Genomic DNA, 20,327 nt, shown 5'->3' with positions numbered 1-20,327 from the left:
TCTAAGAGGCTGATGCATAGAGGATCCTATTAAGTATTTCAGTTCCCGAAACAGTGCTCTAGGTTGGGATGCAGGTGATATTTCAATTCTGAACCTCCTTGCATTTTTCTCATCCCCTATTTTCTTTCTCTTTCATTTGTTATTACATTTGTTTCTCTGACTCTCTGTTTCTCTGGTCTGTGTCTGCCTACACAGGAAGCACGCAGGCTTAGGTCTGAGGTGATCAGTAACGGAAACATTGATGCCTGTGCAAATTTAATAAAGGGTCACAGACTTTTTTTGTCATTATCTCTTCTGTACTTCCCTGAGTTTCTGTCTTGGACCTGATTCTTCCTTCTCATCTGTTTCTTGCATCGAGCCTCAGACTCCTGCCAGTACCCAGGACCAACGCCTCATGCCTCTGCAGATGGCCTCTACAAGGTACTTGGAGGAAAATTAGCAAGTTAGGCTACCTCTTCTGATTTCCTGCTTTGCCAGCCACACAGCCCTGCTGACCACATCCTCTCTCACCTTATTTATACACTTCCTCACCAGACACATCACCCAGGAGTTCTCAGACCCCAAAACCTGCATGGACTCCCATTCTGGCCCTCTGCTTTGCCCCTTCTCCTTACCCTGAAGCTCCTGTTCTTCCCTCCCCCATACACACTGCTCTTAGAACATGTCCCTCTGCCTGAAGCCAGTAGTCTTATTTCCTCCTGGCTCTCCAACTCCTCTTTTGCCCACAGGTGACAGTGTCAACCACAATGCTATCCAGTCGCTGGTGGCCAAGTACCTGGGGGAGTCAAGGGGTAGGACCTCGAAGCCCTTCTCGGGGATCCCAGCTCTGTGCCCTCTATGCCTTTTCTTACACTGCAGCAGATGGCCGGCATGTGTCTCTGGCAGAAGGTGACAAGTTCCTACTACTTCGAAAGACCAATTCGGACTGGTGGTTGGCAAGGCGACTGGGAGCACCCTCCACCTCTCGACCCATCTTTGTCCCAGCTGCCTACATGATAGAGGAATCTACCCCTTCTAAGAATCCAACTGTCATTCCTCCCAACCAATCGCTCTGGACTCCTGGTGAGTAAGCATTAAGCCCTCCTCTATCACCTTCCTGTCTCCCTGGCTTTGGGGAATTATTGAGAGAACCCCTTTTCCCTTAATATCTGCTGATCCCCTTCTCTTATCTCCCTTGGGTCAACCTACCTTTATCCCCCAGCCCCATAGTGGTATCCTCACTCCATTGCCTCCCCCTCCCAGTTCCAAGCTTTCCAGGTCTTGTGTCATTTTCCACAGCCTTCCTCTGACCTTGAAGACCTAGCCAAGATCATACCTCTGATTCCCCCATCACCCTACCATTTCTCTGTTTTTAGAGCCAAAGCTGCTTCATAGCTCACTGGAGGCACTGCACTTGTCTAAGGCACATCACGCTACATCTCAGCAGCCTCCTCCTCTTCCCCCCAAAATGTGTAGAAGTATCAGTGCTGCCAGTTTGAGGCCCAACCCCCTGAAGCCTTTTCAGGACAGGCCAAGTAGAAGATCCTTTTCTGAGGAAGATTCATTGACAGAAGCCAATACTAACATGGTAAGCCACAGCTTTTCTTCTGCACAGAATCAAAAAAATACTATAGCTGACTCCTGTCCCGGCACAATGGAAAACAGCATCACATCCCTGTCCCCAAAGAATTCCCCTGGGGTGACAAACTTAAGTGGGATAACCTTTGCTGACCTGGTGTTGATAAGCACTACAAAGGTTAATACATGTGATGGAGGGTGGCTGAAGTGGTCTTTGAAGGCAGAGGCAGAAGACAAGGACCTAAGGCAAACCAGATAAAAAGGGACAGTAAGTAGCTAGAAAAGTAACTTTCTTCAATAGAAGGGCTGAAAGAAAGCCAGTGGGCTAGGCTAGAGTTTTTCTTTCCCCTCCTGACTCCTAGCTCTGGGTAGGGTGTCTCCCTCCTGTGCCCAGTCTAGCTAGCGTGGACACCAACTCCCCTCTGCAGATTTAACTTAAGGCCTTTGCTCAGTTCTTCCCCTCTCTCATTCTCATTCTTGCTGGTGAATGAGAAGTGGTCCCTCCTCCCTCCCACTCCCCTAGCGGGGTCGCTAAGCTGCCTTCTTTTTCCCTGCAGGATGTGACAGAGGGACACTCCCCTTACCACCCCCCCAACAAAAAGCCTGTTCCCCTTTCCTGCGGCTGGGGCGGTGGCGAGGGGGTGGGGGAGGAGGGAAGTTGGCAACAGGAAGTGAAGAGAAAAGCAAAGAAGAGAGTTTTTTGTTTTTTTAAAGCTGCTCGGGGACTGGGGTTCGGCCCCCTGTACCTGAGTCACTGTCTAGGAGCTGGTGGTGAGAAAATGGTGGAAGAGGGAGGAGGAGGTGGTGTAGTGGGGAGAAGATGGGATAGATACGGACAGAATAACCACTTCCTTCTTCCCCTTTTCTGACAGGCAAGACCCCAGCCCCTCATGTCAGAGCTCCCTGTGTACAGTAACTTGGTGGACCTTCGCCGCTGTCCCCGGTCCCCACCCTCAGACCCTGCATGCCCCCTATTGCAGAGGCTGGATGCCTGGGAACAGCACTTGGATCCCAATTCTGGACGTTGCTTCTACATAAACTCACTGACAGGCTGCAAATCCTGGAAGCCTCCACGCCGCAGTCGCATCCAAGACACGGTGAGATCTTCCCTTCTGCCTGTCCCATGGTCCCCTCAATCTCTTTTCTCCACTGAACCTCAAGGGAGAGTGTTTTCTCTATGGGGCTCTCAAATCAAAAGAAACAGCCACTTGCTAGAAGGGTGTTGAGAGGAGTTGAACGGCGTTTGAAAGTAACTTTATTTCCTCCCTCCGCTGACTCAGAACCCTGGTTCCATGGAAGGGACACAGACCCTGAACAGGGACAACGGTGTCCTGCAACCTCAGCCAAAAAGCTTGGGATCTGACACAGGGACCCTGGAACTGCATGACCCACAGGTGAGCCCCCAAGTGCAGAAAACGCTAGCCTTTATGGAAAATCTTCAGCACCCACAGCACACTCTGCCTCTCAGTCATATTTGCACCCCTTTTTCTCCTCCAGCCAGGGACCTTCAAACTGAAAGTTCCTCTACTTGTTTCTTCAATCCTTGCTCCAGGGTCCACCCTGCCTAGACCAACGCACCTCCCAGCTTGTCCCCTCAGACCAGCCTCCAGCCTTACAGCGCCCTCGAGATGTGCCACAGCTCCTGGAAGACCCCCATGTGAGTCTCTTCGTCTTTCAAACACCAAAAACCTCCCTGCCCCACCCCCCATCCCTGCTCCTCCAAAACATCTTCCTCTTTCTGGGCACCCTCTTTTATCCCAGCTTTAAGGGACCTCATTCCTGGGAGGCCTTAGGGAAAGCTTGGCGGGAGCGGTGGGCAGCATGGGGTGGTTTGGAGATGCGATCCCCTCCCCTTCCACTTCCCAGGAAGTGGAAAAGTCGGGCCCCCTCAACGTGACCAAAATTGCCCAAGGGGGGCGCAAGCTCAGGTGAGGAGAGCCGCACCCACCAGGGAGGGGCCCGGGCGACTGGACTCCGTGGGGGAGAGCTGGGGTTGTGGGCGTGCTCCCAACGAGTAATTCTACAACGATTTTCCACAACCGTGACCGCCTGCCCGCCAGGAAGAACTGGGCCCCGGCTTGGGTGGCGTTGGCGGGTAACAGCCTGGTGTTCTACCGGGAACCGCCGCCGCCGACGGCGCCCTCCTCCGGCTGGGTGAGTGTGAGCGAGGGGTGCAGGGGCGCTGCTTCCCGCCGGCTGAATCGGGCGGTGGGGAGAGCCACGCTGCTTCCTCGAAACCACCGGTGAGGGGGACAACTCCGCGACCTCAGTTTCTTTTCTAATGGCCAGGGGCCAGCTGGTAGTCGGCCCGAAAGTAGCGTGGACCTGCGCGGGGCGGCCCTGTCGCACGGCCGCCACCTGTCCAGTCGCCGCAATGTCCTGCACGTGAGTGTCCTCCTGCGCGCCTTCCAAGTCCTGGCAGCCCCGAGGGCGCACCCCATTTCCCGCACCGTTCTTCCACTCGAGCTCCCAACTTTTGGGGCACCTCCTCGCTGACCCAAGCCTTTCCCTGCACCCCTGCAGATCCGCACAGTCCCTGGCCATGAGTTCCTGTTGCAGTCTGACCAGGAGAGCGAGCTGCGAGCCTGGCGCCGCGCGCTGCGGGCAGTCATTGAGCGTCTGGTGGGTGAGATGAGTGCAAAGCTCGGGAGAAGCTAAAGCTGGGCCGCAGCAGTGGTGTAGGAACAGTAGAAGTCGGGGGGCTCTGGAGCTAGGCTGTCTCGGTGTAGAGCCCTAGCCTATGGGAGAGCTAGGAGGTAGGATCCCGACAGCTTGCTGCCAACTCGGGGTACAAACTGATTTTTGTCTTCTCTTCTAACTTCCTCCACGGCCCATCTTGCCTGCTCTGGTGCAGGAGCGGGAGAACCCTCTGGAGCTGCGTCTGTCCGGGTCGGGACCGGCAGAACTGGCGGAACTGAGCCCCGGGGAGGATGAGGAAGAGGAATCCGAGCCGGTGTCCAAGCCGCTGCTGCGATTCAGCAGCCGCAGGAGCTCCAGTACGGGGCGGGCTCCGGGACAGCTTGGCCTGGGGCTCAGAGGGAGGCCCGGCGCTCCTCTTGGGCTTGGAATTGCTCTACCCGCCTCCTACAGGTCGGTGTCCCGAAGGCACTGAGCAGAATCGCGTGCGGAACAAGCTAAAGCGATTTATTGCCAAGAGACCTCCTTTGCAAAGCCTTCAGGAGCGGGGCTTGCTGCGAGGTGGGTGGGCTGAGACAGCTCTGGTCTTATTGCCTTTCCGCCTATGGCTGTTTTAGTGGTATTCTTTAAGACAGGGTGTCACATATAGTTCATGCTGGCCTGGAACTCACCATGTAGCTTAGCCTGGCATCAAACGCACTGCAATCCTGCCTCAGCCACCCAAGTGTTTTTACAAGCACTGTTTTAGTGTTTTACAACCACTTGCATATTCCTGATCTGGGCATCAGTCCATTTAACAGATGACAGAACTAGAGAAGGTCAGAGCAGAGCTTCCCAGCCATTCCAGTCTTCTCAGACTTTTGCTTTTTCCATTCCCAGTGATTATAATGGGGCAGGGCACTTGGGGGTAAAGATCTGTGCTGGAAGACCTTCTCTTGTTGAGCTGACACTGGCCTCCCACCTTACCCTGCCTCTCCAGATCAGGTGTTTGGCTGCCAGTTGGAATCACTATGCCAGCGGGAAGGGGACACGGTGCCCAGCTTTGTGCGACTCTGCATTGCTGCTGTTGATAAAAGAGGTAATTTTCCCAGACTCCAGAATCTCTCTTTCAACAGGCTACCTCCCCAGCTCTGTCTTCCTGCCACCATTTTTCTCTCCAGCTCCCTTGGGGTCCCTCACCACACACATTTTAGGATGGGACCCTTATCCGCTCCCTGCCTGGTCTTCTAGGTCTAGATGTTGATGGCATTTACCGGGTGAGCGGAAATTTGGCAGTAGTCCAAAAACTTCGCTTTCTGGTGGACAGAGGTGAGAAAGATTGTGGGTGAGTGGTGGTACTAAGAATTCCATGCCTCTGAACTAGGAGTGGTTCCGGGTGAGGGGCTGGAACATGTTTCTTCCTGGAATGTCGTGCCTTAGCTCCTAATCTTTTCTTCTACATGTTGCAGAGCGGGCGGTCACCTCTGATGGGAGGTATATGTTCCCAGAACAGCTAGGACAAGGTACTTACGTGAAAATAACCCTAAAACTTGGTTGTACTCTCCTTGATCTCATGGGTTCCCCCATGTCTTGCTCCTGGGGGAGTTGTGCCCATCCCCATCTTTGCTCTCTTCTCCCCCATGGACTCTCACAGCCTGCCTGTGGTCTGCTTTGATTGGATTTGTCCAGAGCTCCTGACCTCTCCTGTATTTCTCTAGCCCTTCATGAGTTCTGAACCTCTTGAACCTCCTTTTCTCTCTAGAAGGTCAATTAGATTTGGACAGTGCTGAATGGGATGACATTCATGTGGTCACTGGAGCCCTGAAGCTTTTCCTCCGGGAGCTGCCTGAGCCTCTGGTGCCTCCACAGCTGCTGTCTCATTTTCGTGCTGCCCTTGGTAAGGGTTGGACAACACGTTCGATATGGGGGACATGACTAGTGAAAAACAGAGATTCCTTTCCATCTTGATCACAGAACTGGAAAAAAATTCTTTCTGACTTCAGTTGGGGAGGCATATTTTGTTTTGTTTTATTATGTGATTTTTAAAATTTTTAATTAATTATTTTTTAGATGGAGTCCTATTATGTAGCCCAGGCTGCTCTAAAACTTTCAGTCTTCCTGTCCTCCGCTTTCCAGAGTGCTGGGTTATGGGCATGTGTCACTATGCTGCACTGTTTTGTTTAAATATTTAGAGGGCTGAGTTGAAAAGATTCTGATGTTGTATTTCCCAGCTATATGAAAAATAAAATTAGAAGTTAGGAGTGTAGGTCAGTTTAAACTGCACACTTAGTATGCACAAGGTCCTGGCTTCAATTCCTAGTACAAAAAGTAAAAGGCCATGCCAGATTAATAATGTAAAAAAAAAAATCAACTAATGACATCTTCCAAGGACATGGGAAACAAAAAAAGTATAATGGGGTTGGGGATTTAACTCAGCAGCATAAGCACCTGCCTTGCAAATGTGCAGTTGTGAGTTCATTCCCTGGTACCAATAAAAATGGGGAAAAAAGACAAAAAAAAATTTTTTTTAAAGTATAATGAATTTACTCTCCCTAACTCATGCCCTACCCATTATTCTCTCTCTAGCACTCTCCAAATCAGAGGAGCGCCTCTCTCAAATACAAGAATTAATTGAGTCCATGCCAAAGCCCAATCATGACACTTTGCGGCATCTCCTGGAGCATTTATGCAGGTAAAGACCATATCTCTTTTCTCATACTGCAAAGGATGCATAGAGCATGCAGCAGGGGCTCTGTTCAGGTGGACAGAGATAAAGAAACACCTAAGTTTAGTGGGCAGGAGACTTATTGAAGCTTCTGCATAGCTCATTATCAAATGGGAGATGGAACCAAGACAAGCCCAGGAATGTTGTGAGAGAAATAGGGAAAAGTGTTACCTCTTCTTTCCTTTGCTTTTGCCTCCCATTGGGATGGTGGTGATACCAGGTTAGGCTGAGGCAGGCCTGGCCTCATCCTTTTCTGAAAAGAGATGTCCCAAACTATGAGCAGTGAGGACTCTGGGGAACCATCCTTAAAGTAGGATCCCAGTTATTTTCCAGGTTGCGTCCTGCAGGTGTCTCCACTGGTCCATCTCTGTTCCCCTTGAGGCTGTCTTTAGTTCCTTCAGCCACAGAGGGAGCCCAGAGGGAGCAGTTAGAATTTTTTTTTTTTTTCAGTTAAATTGAAGTGGCAAGCTGCTGCCTCATATTTCCTCTTCCCTTGGCCTTTGCCTCCAGGGTGATAGCACACTCAGATAAGAACCGCATGACCCCCCACAACCTGGGGATTGTGTTTGGACCAACTCTCTTTCGGCCAGAGCAGGAGACATCTGACCCGGCAGCTCATGCACTCTACCCTGGGCAGCTGGTCCAGCTGATGCTTACTGACTTCACCAGCCTTTTCCCCTGACTCAGGAAAAGAAGAGGAAATGTTTTCTAAGGGTCTGCTGGACAACTCTTGAGTGGGGAGCAAGATATTTTAAGAACATTCCTATAAACTCTGTCTCCCAAATTATATTCTCCATCTTCCTGGGTTCAGTGTGACAGCTTAGGATCTGGTAAGGAAACTCTGAAAAGTAGAATGAACCCCCACTTCTTTTCTTGTTCCTCTCCTGAGATAACACATAAAGCAGTTCTTTCTGATGTACTTCCTTTATTATCAGGAAACAGTGTCATTATCAAATTCCTCCCCAATACATATACGGACTATATATTGCCCAATCCCTTGTGTCCCAACCCTGGAGCATCTTATGTAGTGGGCTATGACTTTTCCCTGACTCCTCTGGAGAGATGGAAACCCTTTAGGAAATGGAGATCTGATGGACTAGATTCCTCACCCTTCAGGCACTAGAGTTGAGGAATTGTGTCTCCCCAGGTAAGGATCCCAGTAAAACACTCATATTGCCCACAGCCATGTTGGGAGGCCCAGACGGAGGTGGGGTGTGTTCAGAGGTATCACTCTGATCATGGGAAGGGTGAGGACTCAACTCCTGGGTCTCGTCCAGAATTGCCACAAAGTCCAGCTGAGTGTTGTCAAGATCAAGAGAGTCCAGAGGGTTATACACCTGCCCTTCTGGAGGAGGGTACAAGGCAGGACCCCCACCCAGCCGGCCCACCTCGGGATGACCACAACTGGGGTTAGCACCTCCTGCCTTGAGGGGCCCATAGCAAGTAGGCAATGGAGGTAGAAGCCGGGGTGGTGCCACTGCCCTATGGGATGCTCTATTTGCCCCTACTGAAAAATTTTCATGGCATAGTGAAGGGTTATGGTAGGATGCTGATTTGTTATTGGGTAAGTTGGGTGTAAATCCAGGTCCATAAGTGGGAACTGGGGCTTTGGCAGGGCTTGGGCTAACCTGGGAGTTCCCTAAAAACTTAGGATTCTGGTAAGGAAGTTCCTGGCCTGGGGCCTCTCCCCTGCCTGCACCCTCCCAAAGCAGTTCCTGCTGAGACTGAACATAATTACACACTAGCTGGGCTTTGAACTGTCCCGTAGAATGGGCAGGGGAATCAAAATCCAGGCCAGTCCTGGATTCTGAAGGGAGATAATCAGGAGGTGGCTGAGGGTAGGAGCCTGTCTGGGGATATTGAGGGGGAGGAGGCTGGGGATAGTGGGAGAATGGCGGCGGTGGGCATGGGTGTTCCTCACTAGGGTGTGCATTGAGGCAAGGTGCCAGTCCTGTGGTGTCAGACCCTATTGGGCACCCTTGTTCTGGCTTGACTTGCACTTGTCCATAATGTTCAAGTCGAGGACATTGGCTATAGGCTCCACTTGTGATCTTGGGGCCTGGGTACAGCCCAGAGTGGGAAGGGTACTCACTCCATGTTTCTGGGGTATGGTCAGGGTAGGAGACCTGTTGGGGACAGGGGCCAGGGCCATAGTTGGTGGGTGGACCAGGCCCAAGAGGCAGAGAACCTGGACCCCTGGCTCCATATGGCTCAGTTGCTGGTCCTTCAGTCCCCCCATATCCCAGAGTATCAGCGGATGAGAAGCCCATGTAAGGGTTCAGGCTACTGCCCATAACAGAAGTTCCAACCTCTGGCTCCTCCTGTAGCCCTCTGGTATCCATGGTGACATTCTCAGTGATGCTGGGGGGCTGTGGTGAATAGACTGAGGTTGGGACATGGGGTTCAAAATTCCGTCCTCCTGCTACAGAAGGGGGTGTGTGGACACAGCCCAGGCTCTTGAACCTCTGGACTCTGGCAGGAGCAGGGCGGTCAGCAGCCCGGGCTGGGTCACTGGCCCTCCGGGTGACCCCTACATTGGGATTGTATCCTGGATACTCAGCTCGGCTTCTCCAAGGAGGTACAGGAAGGGTCCCAATCCGATCCAGGCTGGGTGCTGTGGTTGGTGGGGTACCACCTGCCCTGGCTGAAGCATATCTTGCCCGGAGCAGGTAGTGCTGGGCAGGCGTGAGGCCAGGCAGGGAAGATATCCCGTTCTCGGGTGGAGACCCAGGAGGGAAAGGAGAGGCGAGGGAGGAGCGACGGCTGACAGTATAGGCAGAGCTGATGCTGCTTGAACTGCTGCTCCGGCGGTCAAGAGAGACAGAGGGGCCCAGACGGCGGGACGCAGGAGTGCCTGTAAGTGACAGTGAGAACAGGTAGGGTAGTCAGGGGGTTCTCTGACTCTCATCTTGCCTCTCTCAAGGAACAGTCTTGTCCTGGAGTCATAGGCCCTTTAACCCTATCTACTCAGTTCTGTTTCCTACTTCTCTCTCAATGTTTATTCAGCTTCTGGGTCACCAGGGGTTCAGGGCTGCTGTGAATAGCCATATAGGTTGCGCACTACAATTCTAGGGGACAGCATCTATATCACAGACCCTGTGTATTTGTATACTACAACTTTCTGACAGATGAAAGGAAAAGTGCCTTGAGGAAGGGGGGCCTTTTTCTTATTGTACAGAGGTGCCATATGGCAGCCCTGAAGGGGTGACTTCCTCCTCCCACCCTCAGGGCAGGTCTAGATCTCAACCAGCAACACTTCCCATACCCAGATCTCACCAGTTTGGGTCAAGCTGGGCAGTTTGAGACCCCGATGCCCCACTGGCCGGAGTTGATGCAGCTGGTCCAATCTGAGGTTCTCAAGGCGGCGTAGAGTGGAAAGTCCAGTGCCGGCAATGCAGGGGCCTTCATCTAAACTGGACAGGTCCTCAGTGCTGCCCCCTGCATTGCCTGTCATTTCCACACCACTGTCTGTATTGGCTGCACTGCCTGCTGGGGAGTGGTCACTGCTGCAGGAAGACTGTGCCCCAGGGCTTGGCTGTGGCTTCTGTGGGGAAGATGACGACTGAGGGTGGCACCCTTGCCCCTCCCCGTAGCCCTACAACTTGGTGAGTGGTAGAAGCATATGAACCAGAGACGACTGGGGCTGAAGGGAACCATAACAAGTGTACAAGAGGCTGAGCAGGTGGGAGAGACAGGAACAAACCAGAAGAGAGGTGTTTCGAAGAGTCCAGGCTGGAGCATAGACTACCAGGCCACAAATTCTTACCCAGTCCTATAGTTTTAGGCAATTTCTTTATGCCTGTGTTTTCTCACCTGAAAATGGGAGTAAACTTCTTTCTTATGAAGTTGTTGTGAGAAATGTTGTGACATTTTGCATGTAAAAAGCTTGAAACAAACTGAGCATAGTGGTGCACACCTATAATCCCAACACCTGGGAGGCTGAGACAGTAGGATCACTTTACACTGAAGGCCAGCCTAAACTACATAGCAAGATCCTACCTCAAAAAAAGAAAGAAAGAAAGAAAGAAACCCGGGAACAATGCATTAAGTGCTAATGAGAATTTCTTACTGTTTTTTTTTTTTTTGAAATTCTGTATTACTTATACCCTTAAACTGTTTTGTTTTGTTTTTCCTTTAAATAAAAAAAAAAAAAAAAAAGAGAGAGAGAGAGAGAGAGTTGAGTCAATTAAGTAATTCACAACTCTAAAGCCTAAGAAATAACACTGGGACAAGAAACAGGCAGACTGGCCACAGAGAGCAACTTACATAGGAGAGGACAGTTAGGAAGGGGCTCGAAAGATGTCAGCTGAGCAGGCTAGGGAAACAAAGCAACACTGCCGTGCTGGCTCACCATGGCGCCCTCTGGCACAGTCAGTCTGCTCTCTTCCCTGATGGGGCCTCCTTCTCGCTCCCTCTTGGGCTCCACTGTACAAAGGGATGGTCCCCGGGGCAAAGGCCCATCCCCTCGATGCCGCTTGGTCACATGGGCGTCAGGACCATGCACTGTCTTGACATGTTTTCGCAATGAGCTGGGGTCTGTGTAGCGTTTGGTGCAGCCAGGGAGCTTACATACATAAGGCTTCTGCAGAGTGGAGAGAGAAGACAGAAGGCCAAGGGATCAAAGGGAAAGAATACAGGAGGAATGGGGGAAGGTGACAGTGAATTGGGAAGGTGGGGGCACAGCATCCAAAGGAGTAAGGGGGCGGGGTGGGAGTCAAGTATGAGAGGCTTAAGGGAGAATTAGGAAAGCTGATAACTCAGGCCTAGGAAAGATAAAGATAGCTATGGGGCCTCATAAACTCTGAGGTTGAAGGGACCAGGGGTCTACACTAGACCAGGTCTGTTTTAAATTAGGTCCTGGCTTGTTAATGGTAAATGGTAATTTTTGATTTCAGAAAGGCCGACTCTGGAAGAATTATGTAAGTGGGGGAACTCACCTCTGTGGAGTGGGTGCTATGGGATTTCCTATGGGGGAATCTCCCCAGTAGGTGGCTTCTCAAGTGGGAAGGATCTCTTAGTTGGGGCATTCACCTCATTGGAATGAGTCCGATTCTGGTGCTTGGCACGGTCGCTGGCATTGCTGAAGGCTTTACTGCAGCCCTCGTGCTCACACATGTATGGCTTCTCACCCGTGTGTGACCGCAGATGTGTCTTCAGATTCTCAAGGCGTGAGTATGACTTGCGACATCCTTCAAACTAGGGGACACACATGAGGCAAATGGCAACTCTCAGACAGATGCACATGGAGAATAAAGGAGCCCTAAATCTGAAAAGGGACCATCATCATAAAATATAGATCAACATGGGAGGGCATTGGGGCTCGGGGGAACTCTCAAATTTAGGAGACAAGAAAGGGAAAAGTGGAGGAAGAGAAGGAGCGAGAGGCTCTCTACTGTCAGGAGTGTGGTGCTGGGAAGTGAGTACCTCGTGATCAGGCCAGAGCAGGTTTCTTTACCTGTGAATCTTAGACTGGCCAAGAATAGGGTCTGAGAAAAGTCTTGTGCCCTTGATGTAAGACTTATCTACTGCACAGAGTTTTTCAGAAGGCAGAGTACTGAGGGCGTGTGATATAGTAAGGACGCCACAAACATGTTTTAAATTTGGGAGGGGGCGTACTAGCGTACTAGGAGTCAAACTCAAGACCTCATGCTTGCCAAGCAGGTACTGTGCTGCTGAGCTATAGCCCCAGCCCTTAGTTTATTTATTTATTTTTTTTTTACTTTTTTTTTTATCGGTACCAGGGATCGAACTCATGACCACCTGCTTGCAAGGCAGGTGCTTATGTCGCTAAGCTAAATCTCCAGCCCCCTCCCTTAGTTTACTTTAAAGTCAAGAACAAAAGATAAACTTTTAGGTGCAAGGAGATGTGTCAATAGATATTAATATGTTCATCTTTTAAATGACTCATGCAGTCATAAATAAGATTTTGTTATTGTAGTACTGAGCACTGAACTCAGGGGCTTTATACTAAGCTATATTCCAAGCCATCTTTAATTTTATTTTGAGTCAGGGTCTTACTAAGTTGCTAAATTATCCAGGCTGGGCTCAAATTTCTGATCCCCCTGCCTCAGCCTCTCAGAGTATAAGTGTGTGTCACCAATCCTGTCTTTTTTTTTTAAAAAAGTGTCAAGTCTGGCCTTGAACTAATCACAACCCTCCTGCCTCAACCTCTAGTATTATTTTTAATATTTCTCTATGCCCAGCATTTTAATATTTTTTTTTTTATAGAGCAAGTGACCTATGAATGGAAAAAGTCTGCTTTGGATCCTACCTTGACAGAGAGCCAATTTAAGGAGGAACTCTGGGCTTGGGAACGGGTATCTCACCGTGCACTTGTGTGGCTTCTCGCCTGTGTGTCTGCGCATGTGCACCACCAGCATGTACTGGGCTTTGAAGGGCCTCAGTTCCCTGGAGCAGCCCCCCCAGTGGCACACAAACTCCTTCCGTTCTCCATGGATGTGCTCACTGTTGATGTGCTGAAGGAGAAGATGAAAAGGCTCTCCAAGGTCCCCCATCCCTGCAAACCCAGAGCAGAACACCCCTGGCTCCCCTATTCCTCCTTTCAGCTCTATCTCATGGGGGTAGAAACATATATCCCACATCTTGGGGTCTCAGCTCTGTAAAGTAAACCTATAGCTTTCTGAGCTTTTGCTATCCCCCAGAGAACTCAACCTCTGACTTTAGTATCCTCAGACTCCTGCTCTCCACAGTGTCCCACTCAGGGTCTCCTATGGGGTCCAGCCAGCCGTTCCTGTTACCCCCTGGGGCTCACGTGCACCAGCTGCTCTTGGGAGTCAAATTCTTGGCTGCAGCCATCCCAGCGGCAGTCAGTCTCATACACAGACTCAGGCTCGGGCTTCTCTTCCCTCTCCAGGTCCTCCCGCCCATCCAACATCCCCAACAGAGGATCCTAGAGCAGGAGAGGCAATTTTAGGGTGACAGCTTTCATTCTTCCCAAGTCCCAGAGGTAAGGTCCCACCTGTTCCCTTACCTGTGTGCCTGTGGAGTTGGGGCTGGACATATTCCCTTCCAAGGATTCCTCCTGGCACTTGCCAACCAGCAAGTCCAATTCTGACTTCAGCTTCCCCAGAAAGAGAGTTGAAAGTGATGAGGGCAGAAGTAGGCAAAAGGAAGAGGAACCCAGCCAGGTCTTTCTGGCCCAAGTGCCCCACCCTAGCTGTGGAAGGACTGTCCTCCTCAGACTGTACTGGCAGGTAGACTAGACAAAACATGAGATCTCACCTGAAGAGTCTGAGTCAATCCCAAGGAGCAAACCCACAGCACCCATGCCCCTAGTTTCCTGGTACCAGAAACTTCTACATCTCCTGTACTCCCTAGACCTTTTTCTTAAACTCATCTAGGCTGAGCTGGGGGAAATTGGACAGCAAAATAGGGGCTCTCACCTGGCAAGTGGGGAGGGGCCCCCGGGACTGAGGATGTGACATCATCCCAACCCGGGTAGAGTCATGAGGACCACAGGGCTGGACCCCAAAAGAAGATGAGGTCCCTTTCTGGTGATTCATCTGGGCTGGAAATCCCAGAGATGGGCTGAGGAAAAGAGGTGACAGTTAGCGAAAACTATGAGAAAGTGTCATAAATCCTTGGACTGTCTGCAGGGCTTCGGGAAGACTTGATATGATGCTTGGCTGAGGCAGTCCCAGGGAAGGTCTGAGGAGAGTTTTGATGCCTTTGAAGATAAGAACTCAAATGGGGCTGGGGTTTTGCAGGCTTAAGGCTTTTAATAGGTTTCAGTGGGGAGTTTAAGGGCTTCTAAGCCTAGGGCTGCCTGCACCTCATGGTGCCAATGGAGAGATGGCCATAGGAGCCTCCTGGAGATGTGCAGCGTGAGTTGATAAAGGCCACAAGGGAGCTGGGCGAGGTGCGGATGACTGTCTGCAGGTCCAGGCTGGCATCTGACAGAGGTGAGATGGAAAGTGCCCGCTTCTTAGTCAGCTTCACTGCACTCCGGGGAGGAGGAAAGAGTGGCCCTGGACACACAGGAGATAAGATAAAGGACCATGTCTCTATGCACCCCATCTGTGGGTCCTGACCCTCAGCAACAAATGATACTTGACTCTGCCTTGCCCTACTGATCTCATCTGTGGCCTCTTCATTATTCTCTGCGCCTTACATCTCTGAGCCTTTTCTCCTCCAAATTAAATCCCTTCCCTCCCACTTTCTTCAGAACAAATCCCAGAGGGGCAGAGATAAAAGAGGGAATGCTTGGGGCCTTACCCTCAGTGCAGCTGTTGGTTTCTCTGGTTGGTCCATAACTATGGGGACTGGACATGAGGTTGGCCTGTTGGCAGAAGGGCAGACCAGATAGTCCTAGAAAAGAGATGGCTAGAGTGGGGGATGGGAATGGAGGCTACCTAGGCCTCACCTTGAAACCTCAAGCAAGACCTGATCCCAAAGTTCAAGGGCTGCATGACATGGGACCACAAATCCTCTTATAGATGGGAAACTAGTTTGGGCTAGGAATGGAGTTGGGTGAAAGATCGGCCAAATCCTTAAAACCCAGGGACTGGTAAATGCACCTACCTTCTGTCCCCATGCTGGGAGTCCCTTGGCTGGGGAGGGGTCGGAGACAGCATGGCTCACCATAGCTACTGACTGGTGGTGGGGTCATGGAGTTGAACATGGCGTCTCAGAGGAATGTGTATGGATGCTGCAGAAGGGGCAAGCAGGTCTACAAGTCATAAAGATGGAGGGAAATAGGGAAGACCAGGTGACAACTAAGGCACAGTCCTGGCCATCAGGTCCCCTGTGCCACCAACTTTTCTAGGACATCAGCCATGGGAATCAAGTTGCACAGACCATTACTCAGAGAAAGAGGGTAGAACAAATATCTCAAAGAGGTAGAGGCAATCTTGTAGGCTTGGGGCTGGGGATTTAGCTCAGCGGCATAAACACCTGCCTTGCAAGCAGGCGATCACAAGTTTGATCCCCAATACCGATAAAAAATTTTTTTGTAGGCTTGAGTCTCTTGTTAAAACTGAGAATCAAACCCAGACCCTTCACAATAAACTATATCCCCAACACACCTGCCACCTACACACATCATTTAAACATTTTTTTGAAACAGGGTTTCACTAAGTTGCCTGGGCTGAGCATGAATTTGCTCTTCTGCCTCATCCTCAGAGTGCTGGGCCTACAAGAACATGACACCACATTCATCCAGTCTTAAGGGATCTTTCTAGGAACTGGGGAGGAGCTTTGCCTGGGTAGTGTGTGTGTGTAGAGAAAGATATTAACTAGCCATAAGAGCCAGGCGACTGTGGTGCATGGGCCCCCTACTTCTTGTACTGACCATGAGCGGGTCACAAGGAAGAATGGGCTGGGCTAACTTTAGTGGGGAGGTCTGACTTCATGCCCTGGGAAGCTCAGTGAGAGTTCCTTTTCTCTTGCCCCAGCCCAGGGACAGCCTGTCTGCTATTTCTTCAATGTTCAGCAGAGGGAGCCTTTACCACAGTCCAGACAGAGGCTGGCGGGGGCCGGGAAGGAGCAGAAAGGATCTATCTATCCTCTCTTCTTTTAAACCAAAAATGATGTGTAAGAGTAAAGTTTCTGAGGGGAGCCTATGGGCCTTTTGGGTAGAAAGGATGGAAGTTGATACCATTTTGGGGTGGATTGTATGTTGCCCACCTACTCCTTTTAGTCTGTTTTGAAGAAACAGGAAAAGTACAGTTAGGGAAGGCTCTAAGAGAATGGAAAAGTCACCATCCATTAGAATGGAAGGAAAAGGTGCCGCTCTTCTCAAACTCCAGTTTTACTCCATCCCGGGTTTTCAAGGCTCCCGGGAGCGAGGGTGGGGTGGGGCGGGGTGGGGTGGAGAAGGACCGGGAGCGGGCCGGCCGGCGCGGTGGGTGATCCCGGGACTCCGGGGTTTAGGGTGAGGGCGGGGTAAAATGGGGAGCGGAACCCGTATCCTACGACCCAGCCCGAGCCCCGCATCCTGGGCTGTACCCTCCCTAACTCCTCCTTTTCCATCGAGATCTGGATCCTGCATCCGAGACCTCCCAACTCGACCTTGGCACCAATATGGGGAGGGGGGGTCACAGCTGGCTGGCAGCTGGCTGAGGGGCACTCCTCCCGCCTTCTTCCTCTATGACTCACCCAGGGAAAAGAGGACTCGCACTCGAACCCCCAAATACTAGAGAATCCCCCAAAAGTTTGTATACTCTTGTTACCGTCCTGCCCCGCTGCCCGGCTGCCGCTAGAAGCCGCGATGGAAATGGGGTGACATCCTTCTTCGCCTACGCGTGCCACAGCCCACCCACGTCTCCCTTTTACACTAGTAAAAGGAAAATATCGCTAACTTTCCAGCTTCAGTGAACTTTTTCGGAGATAGGTTAAGAGGGTACGGGATGAAGCCAGAGGGCCTAGGGTCCCCCCACCGGCGCCCTGAGTCATCTTTGGTATCTTCTTATTTTCTGGAGTCCTCCTAGTACCCTCGCTCCCCAACTCCCAGGAGTCGGCCCCGCCCCCTCTCCCGGTCCCGCCTTCCCCGCCCCCGTGCCTCTTCGGCCCACCCAAGTCGCCGCCGCAGGCCCTGGCTGCAGACGGCTCCGCTTCCCCCGCCCGCCCCAGAGCCCAGACGAGCGAGCCGTAGTAGGGGGGTGAGGGGCGGGGCACATTCTTCCCTCCTCCTCCTCTCTTCCTCCAGCTCCCAGTGCACCCAGAAAGCAGGGGTGGCACCCTGAGGGCCTCTGTTGGAAAGTGGGAGCCCCGCTGGTGGGGGTGGAAAGAATTCAGAAGCCATAGGGAAAGAGTGCTTGGGTAAATAAAATAAGGTGAACACTACTAGGAGTGAGACATCTTAGGTTTCTGGATATCCCAGCCAGCTTCCTAAGGGTTAACCCCGCCAGACCCCCGGGAACCCCCAGTGACGTCAAGGGCGGGGTTTCAGTCGCCGCACGGGGATGCCGCGGAGATAATGGGGGGGGGGTCTCTGGACTCCGCCCCCTAGGGAAAACCACCCTCATTCCTGTCCTTACGTCTCCCCCAGGAAGCCTCCCAGCCTTGTCCCTTACTGGATAGAATGAACTACCTAATAAGACCCCAGTTCTCCAGTCCCCTAAAACCCTCAGTCTCTACGGAGTCCCCTTTCCCTAATTCAGTTCCAAAAGCTAGCTGCCCAGGGCTGATTGTTTCGGGGTCATGGGGCCTGAAAGAAGCTTCAGAGAGGGGAGCAAAAGCAGGCAGGGTGGTCTAAGCCAGAGGAGGGGCCTCGGTCTTCAGCTCCCGTTTGGGCGGGGGGCCAACGGGGATACACAGGGCAGGCAACGGTCAGTGGTCCCTCTCAGCCCCAGTAGGGGTCTCCCTGCAGCTGGCTCCAGCTGCCCTGGTGGTCCTGAGGTCAGAGGGTCAAGACAAGGTCTTCCCTACTCCTCTTTAACTCCCGGTTCTTGGGACTCAGAGGTCCCAAATTCCTTGGAGTTTTTCTAAGACCTAACCTGCACCTCTAACAGCCCCTCCAGCCCTCTTCCTAGACCCGTGTGCACTTCTATCCCCCAAAACACAGGCATCCCCGGACACATCTGTCACGAGACAGGTCAGGGGCCCAAGCCCAATCGGCCTCTAGTGGTGTTACTGCCTCTCACATACCCGGTCTCCAGCCCACCTAAATTTCCCCCTTAGTCGGTAGGTCCCTTCCTCTCAGCCACTGACATCTTCCTGCCCAGAGTTCGGAGACGCACCTGGAGTTCCCTCTCTACTACGAAGACCTCCAGTGGGCCATCCCAATATCTTCTACATTCCAACCTCAGGAAAAAGAGATGTTCTAATGCGTGGGAGAAGTGGAGACAAAGAGACCCACGATTGCCTGAGACAGACACACAGACTGTCAGAAGAAAAAGAAGAGATACAGTGAAAAGGAGTCGCCAATGAAAAAATTGTCCAAACTTTCTAATATCTCGCCCATTGTCTCCCACCCCATTTTTCCAGAGCCCCAGGTCTCCCTCCGGGCTAGGATGCGTCCCCCGTAGCGGAGCATCCCCCAGATCCCCCTCCCCCACCACTCCCAGGTGGTCCCCCGCCCGCCCCCCTTCTCACCTCTGTCTGGGCGCAGGGCTCGGGATGCGCGGTCCAGAGCTGGAGTCTGGGCTGGGGGGTGTGCGGTGGGGAGGGGGGGCAGACCCGGCCGCGGCAGGCAGCCTCAATGCCACCCCACCCCCCCACCAACCTGGCCCCCAGCCCTCCCGCCGGCCCAGCCCGCCGGGCTGCAAGCCGGGACCACCCGCGAGAAGCACTAACTTTTTTTCCTTTTGCAAAAACTTTTTCTCGCTCTGGCCGCTTGGCGCGTCGCCGCTCTTCCCGCTCGCCCCTCACCTCCCACCTATTTCCCTCCCTCGGACCGTACTGGAGGATGAGGTAGGGTAGTTGGAAGCGAGAGAGGGGGTGCCGGGCTTATTGCACCCCCAGGACCCCCAGGATCCACCCCCTCCCTTGAGGGACTCTATACTGCCTACCCCCCCAACACGCTGTGTTGGTGGGCAGTAAATCCCGGGATGGAATTCCCTGGATCGGCCATCCGCGAAGAGGCCCTCAACCAGAGCCAGGAAAGCATCCATAAAAATACTTCGGGGCGAGGAAGGGAGGGGGAGCAGTTCCCTTGAGAAAGGTAACATTGAAAGTAGGGTCGTCAACTTTGACTGGCAGTAACTGAGCTTCCATCACTCTGATTTATTGGCCAGCCTCTCCCTTTGGATGGAATTTAGTTGGCACAGAGGCGGGGTTTGGCCAAACTGAATTCAGGGGTTGGTAACCGTGGAGGAAGGTCTACAAAGCATAAAAAAGAGGCACAGTGACTAGAGCTCTGAGTATAGGTTGGAGTGTTCACCAGGTCACTAAGAAAACGTGAGTCTGAAGCACCCTTCCCGCGAAACCGGCTCTTTCTGAGGCCACCTCCACACCTCTTTAGTTTGCCTTTTCTGTTCTTTAAGGCTTTTTGCTCCCTCTGCTGGTCATCCTGATACATGACACCTTCTTGGAGTCTGCACGCAAAAGACCAGGGAGCTGAAGAAGGAACCCAGAGAAGTTCCCCAGTTAGGATCCCAGGAATGGGAAAGTGTGAGCCCAAGTAAGCTGAGGGATACACTCGAGGAGGCTGCCAGCGGTCCGAGGTAATGCGGGGGGGGGGGGGGCTACACTTTCTCTTTGAATTTCTGTTGCCATGGTGACCAGATGCAGGGGGAGGGCAACTATTTCAGCCTCTGATCTTTCTAAGAAATAGGAGAAAGGATGGTGAGAGAAAAGATTCTCTTTCCCTTTCTGTCACCTCTCACCCAGATCTCCCACATCCTCACTCTGCTTCTAAGGACACTTCCTTGGGCCTGGAAGGTCAGCAGGTTAACTGTTCAGGTTAACTTTGAAGGTCAGAGAGGGAAAGATGAAGCCAAGGACAGATCTGGGGCCTTGCAAATACAGG

The 20,327-nt window shown here is 52.1% G+C and overlaps 2 protein-coding genes across 11 annotated transcripts; one reads left to right on the top strand and one right to left on the bottom strand.

Annotated features, from left to right (window-relative positions):
- The first annotated feature begins 275 nt into the window (after positions 1 to 275).
- Positions 276 to 14,304, top strand: Arhgap9 (Rho GTPase activating protein 9). Of its 10 annotated transcripts, none has more exons than XM_063255006.1 (18): positions 276 to 420; positions 859 to 1,062; positions 1,356 to 1,567; positions 2,430 to 2,654; positions 2,838 to 2,951; positions 3,110 to 3,214; positions 3,424 to 3,485; positions 3,618 to 3,711; positions 3,847 to 3,942; positions 4,081 to 4,179; positions 4,412 to 4,553; positions 4,648 to 4,755; positions 5,174 to 5,272; positions 5,425 to 5,502; positions 5,643 to 5,696; positions 5,936 to 6,070; positions 6,760 to 6,865; positions 7,409 to 7,837. In XM_063255006.1, the coding sequence occupies exons 2-18, from the start codon at positions 993 to 995 to the stop codon at positions 7,578 to 7,580; spliced, it is 1,971 nt and encodes a 656-aa protein (XP_063111076.1). In that variant the 5' UTR covers positions 276 to 420; positions 859 to 992; the 3' UTR covers positions 7,581 to 7,837. The 10 variants fall into 10 exon arrangements, with proteins under 10 accessions (XP_063111076.1, XP_063111072.1, XP_013014888.1 ...); XM_063255002.1 differs by lacking the exon at positions 276 to 420 and adding an exon at positions 534 to 728 and having other exon boundaries at positions 862 to 1,062; XM_013159434.2 differs by lacking the exon at positions 276 to 420 and adding an exon at positions 534 to 728.
- Gli1 (GLI family zinc finger 1) lies at positions 7,804 to 15,566 on the bottom strand. Its single transcript, XM_005006390.4, has 11 exons — positions 15,440 to 15,566; positions 15,134 to 15,226; positions 14,691 to 14,886; positions 14,302 to 14,446; positions 13,890 to 13,979; positions 13,671 to 13,808; positions 13,225 to 13,374; positions 11,930 to 12,094; positions 11,250 to 11,480; positions 10,175 to 10,442; positions 7,804 to 9,752 (listed from the first exon to the last, which is right to left on the bottom strand). Exons 1-11 carry the CDS (start codon positions 15,537 to 15,539, stop codon positions 8,011 to 8,013), a joined length of 3,318 nt encoding a protein of 1,105 aa, XP_005006447.1. The 5' UTR covers positions 15,540 to 15,566; the 3' UTR covers positions 7,804 to 8,010.
- Between the last annotated feature and the right edge of the window lie 4,761 nt (positions 15,567 to 20,327).

Source organism: Cavia porcellus, unplaced genomic scaffold (assembly GCF_034190915.1).
Source record: "Cavia porcellus strain 051 isolate PalLab524CR breed Dunkin Hartley unplaced genomic scaffold, mCavPor4.1 scaffold_8, whole genome shotgun sequence".
Taxonomy (NCBI): Eukaryota; Metazoa; Chordata; class Mammalia; order Rodentia; family Caviidae; genus Cavia; species Cavia porcellus.
This window is presented reverse-complemented; position numbering and strand designations above follow the sequence as displayed.

What these genes read in the sequence shown, in the direction of transcription:
- Gli1 (XM_005006390.4), bottom strand. Translation starts at nt 15,539, where the DNA reads ATGTTCAACTCCATGACCCCACCACCAGTCAGTAGCTATGGTGAGCCA. An exon ending in CCAACTCCACAGGCACACAG is followed by an intron (nt 13,809 to 13,889) that starts GTAAGGGAACAG and finishes CTCCTGCTCTAG; the next exon opens with GATCCTCTGTTGGGGATGTT. An exon ending in CTGTGCCAGAGGGCGCCATG is followed by an intron (nt 10,443 to 11,249) that starts GTGAGCCAGCAC and finishes TCTTCCCCACAG; the next exon opens with AAGCCACAGCCAAGCCCTGG.
- Arhgap9 (XM_003476146.4), top strand. Translation starts at nt 747, where the DNA reads ATGCTATCCAGTCGCTGGTGGCCAAGTACCTGGGGGAGTCAAGGGGTA. An exon ending in TCGCTTTCTGGTGGACAGAG is followed by an intron (nt 5,503 to 5,642) that starts GTGAGAAAGATT and finishes TACATGTTGCAG; the next exon opens with AGCGGGCGGTCACCTCTGAT. An exon ending in CTCCTGGAGCATTTATGCAG is followed by an intron (nt 6,866 to 7,408) that starts GTAAAGACCATA and finishes CTTTGCCTCCAG; the next exon opens with GGTGATAGCACACTCAGATA.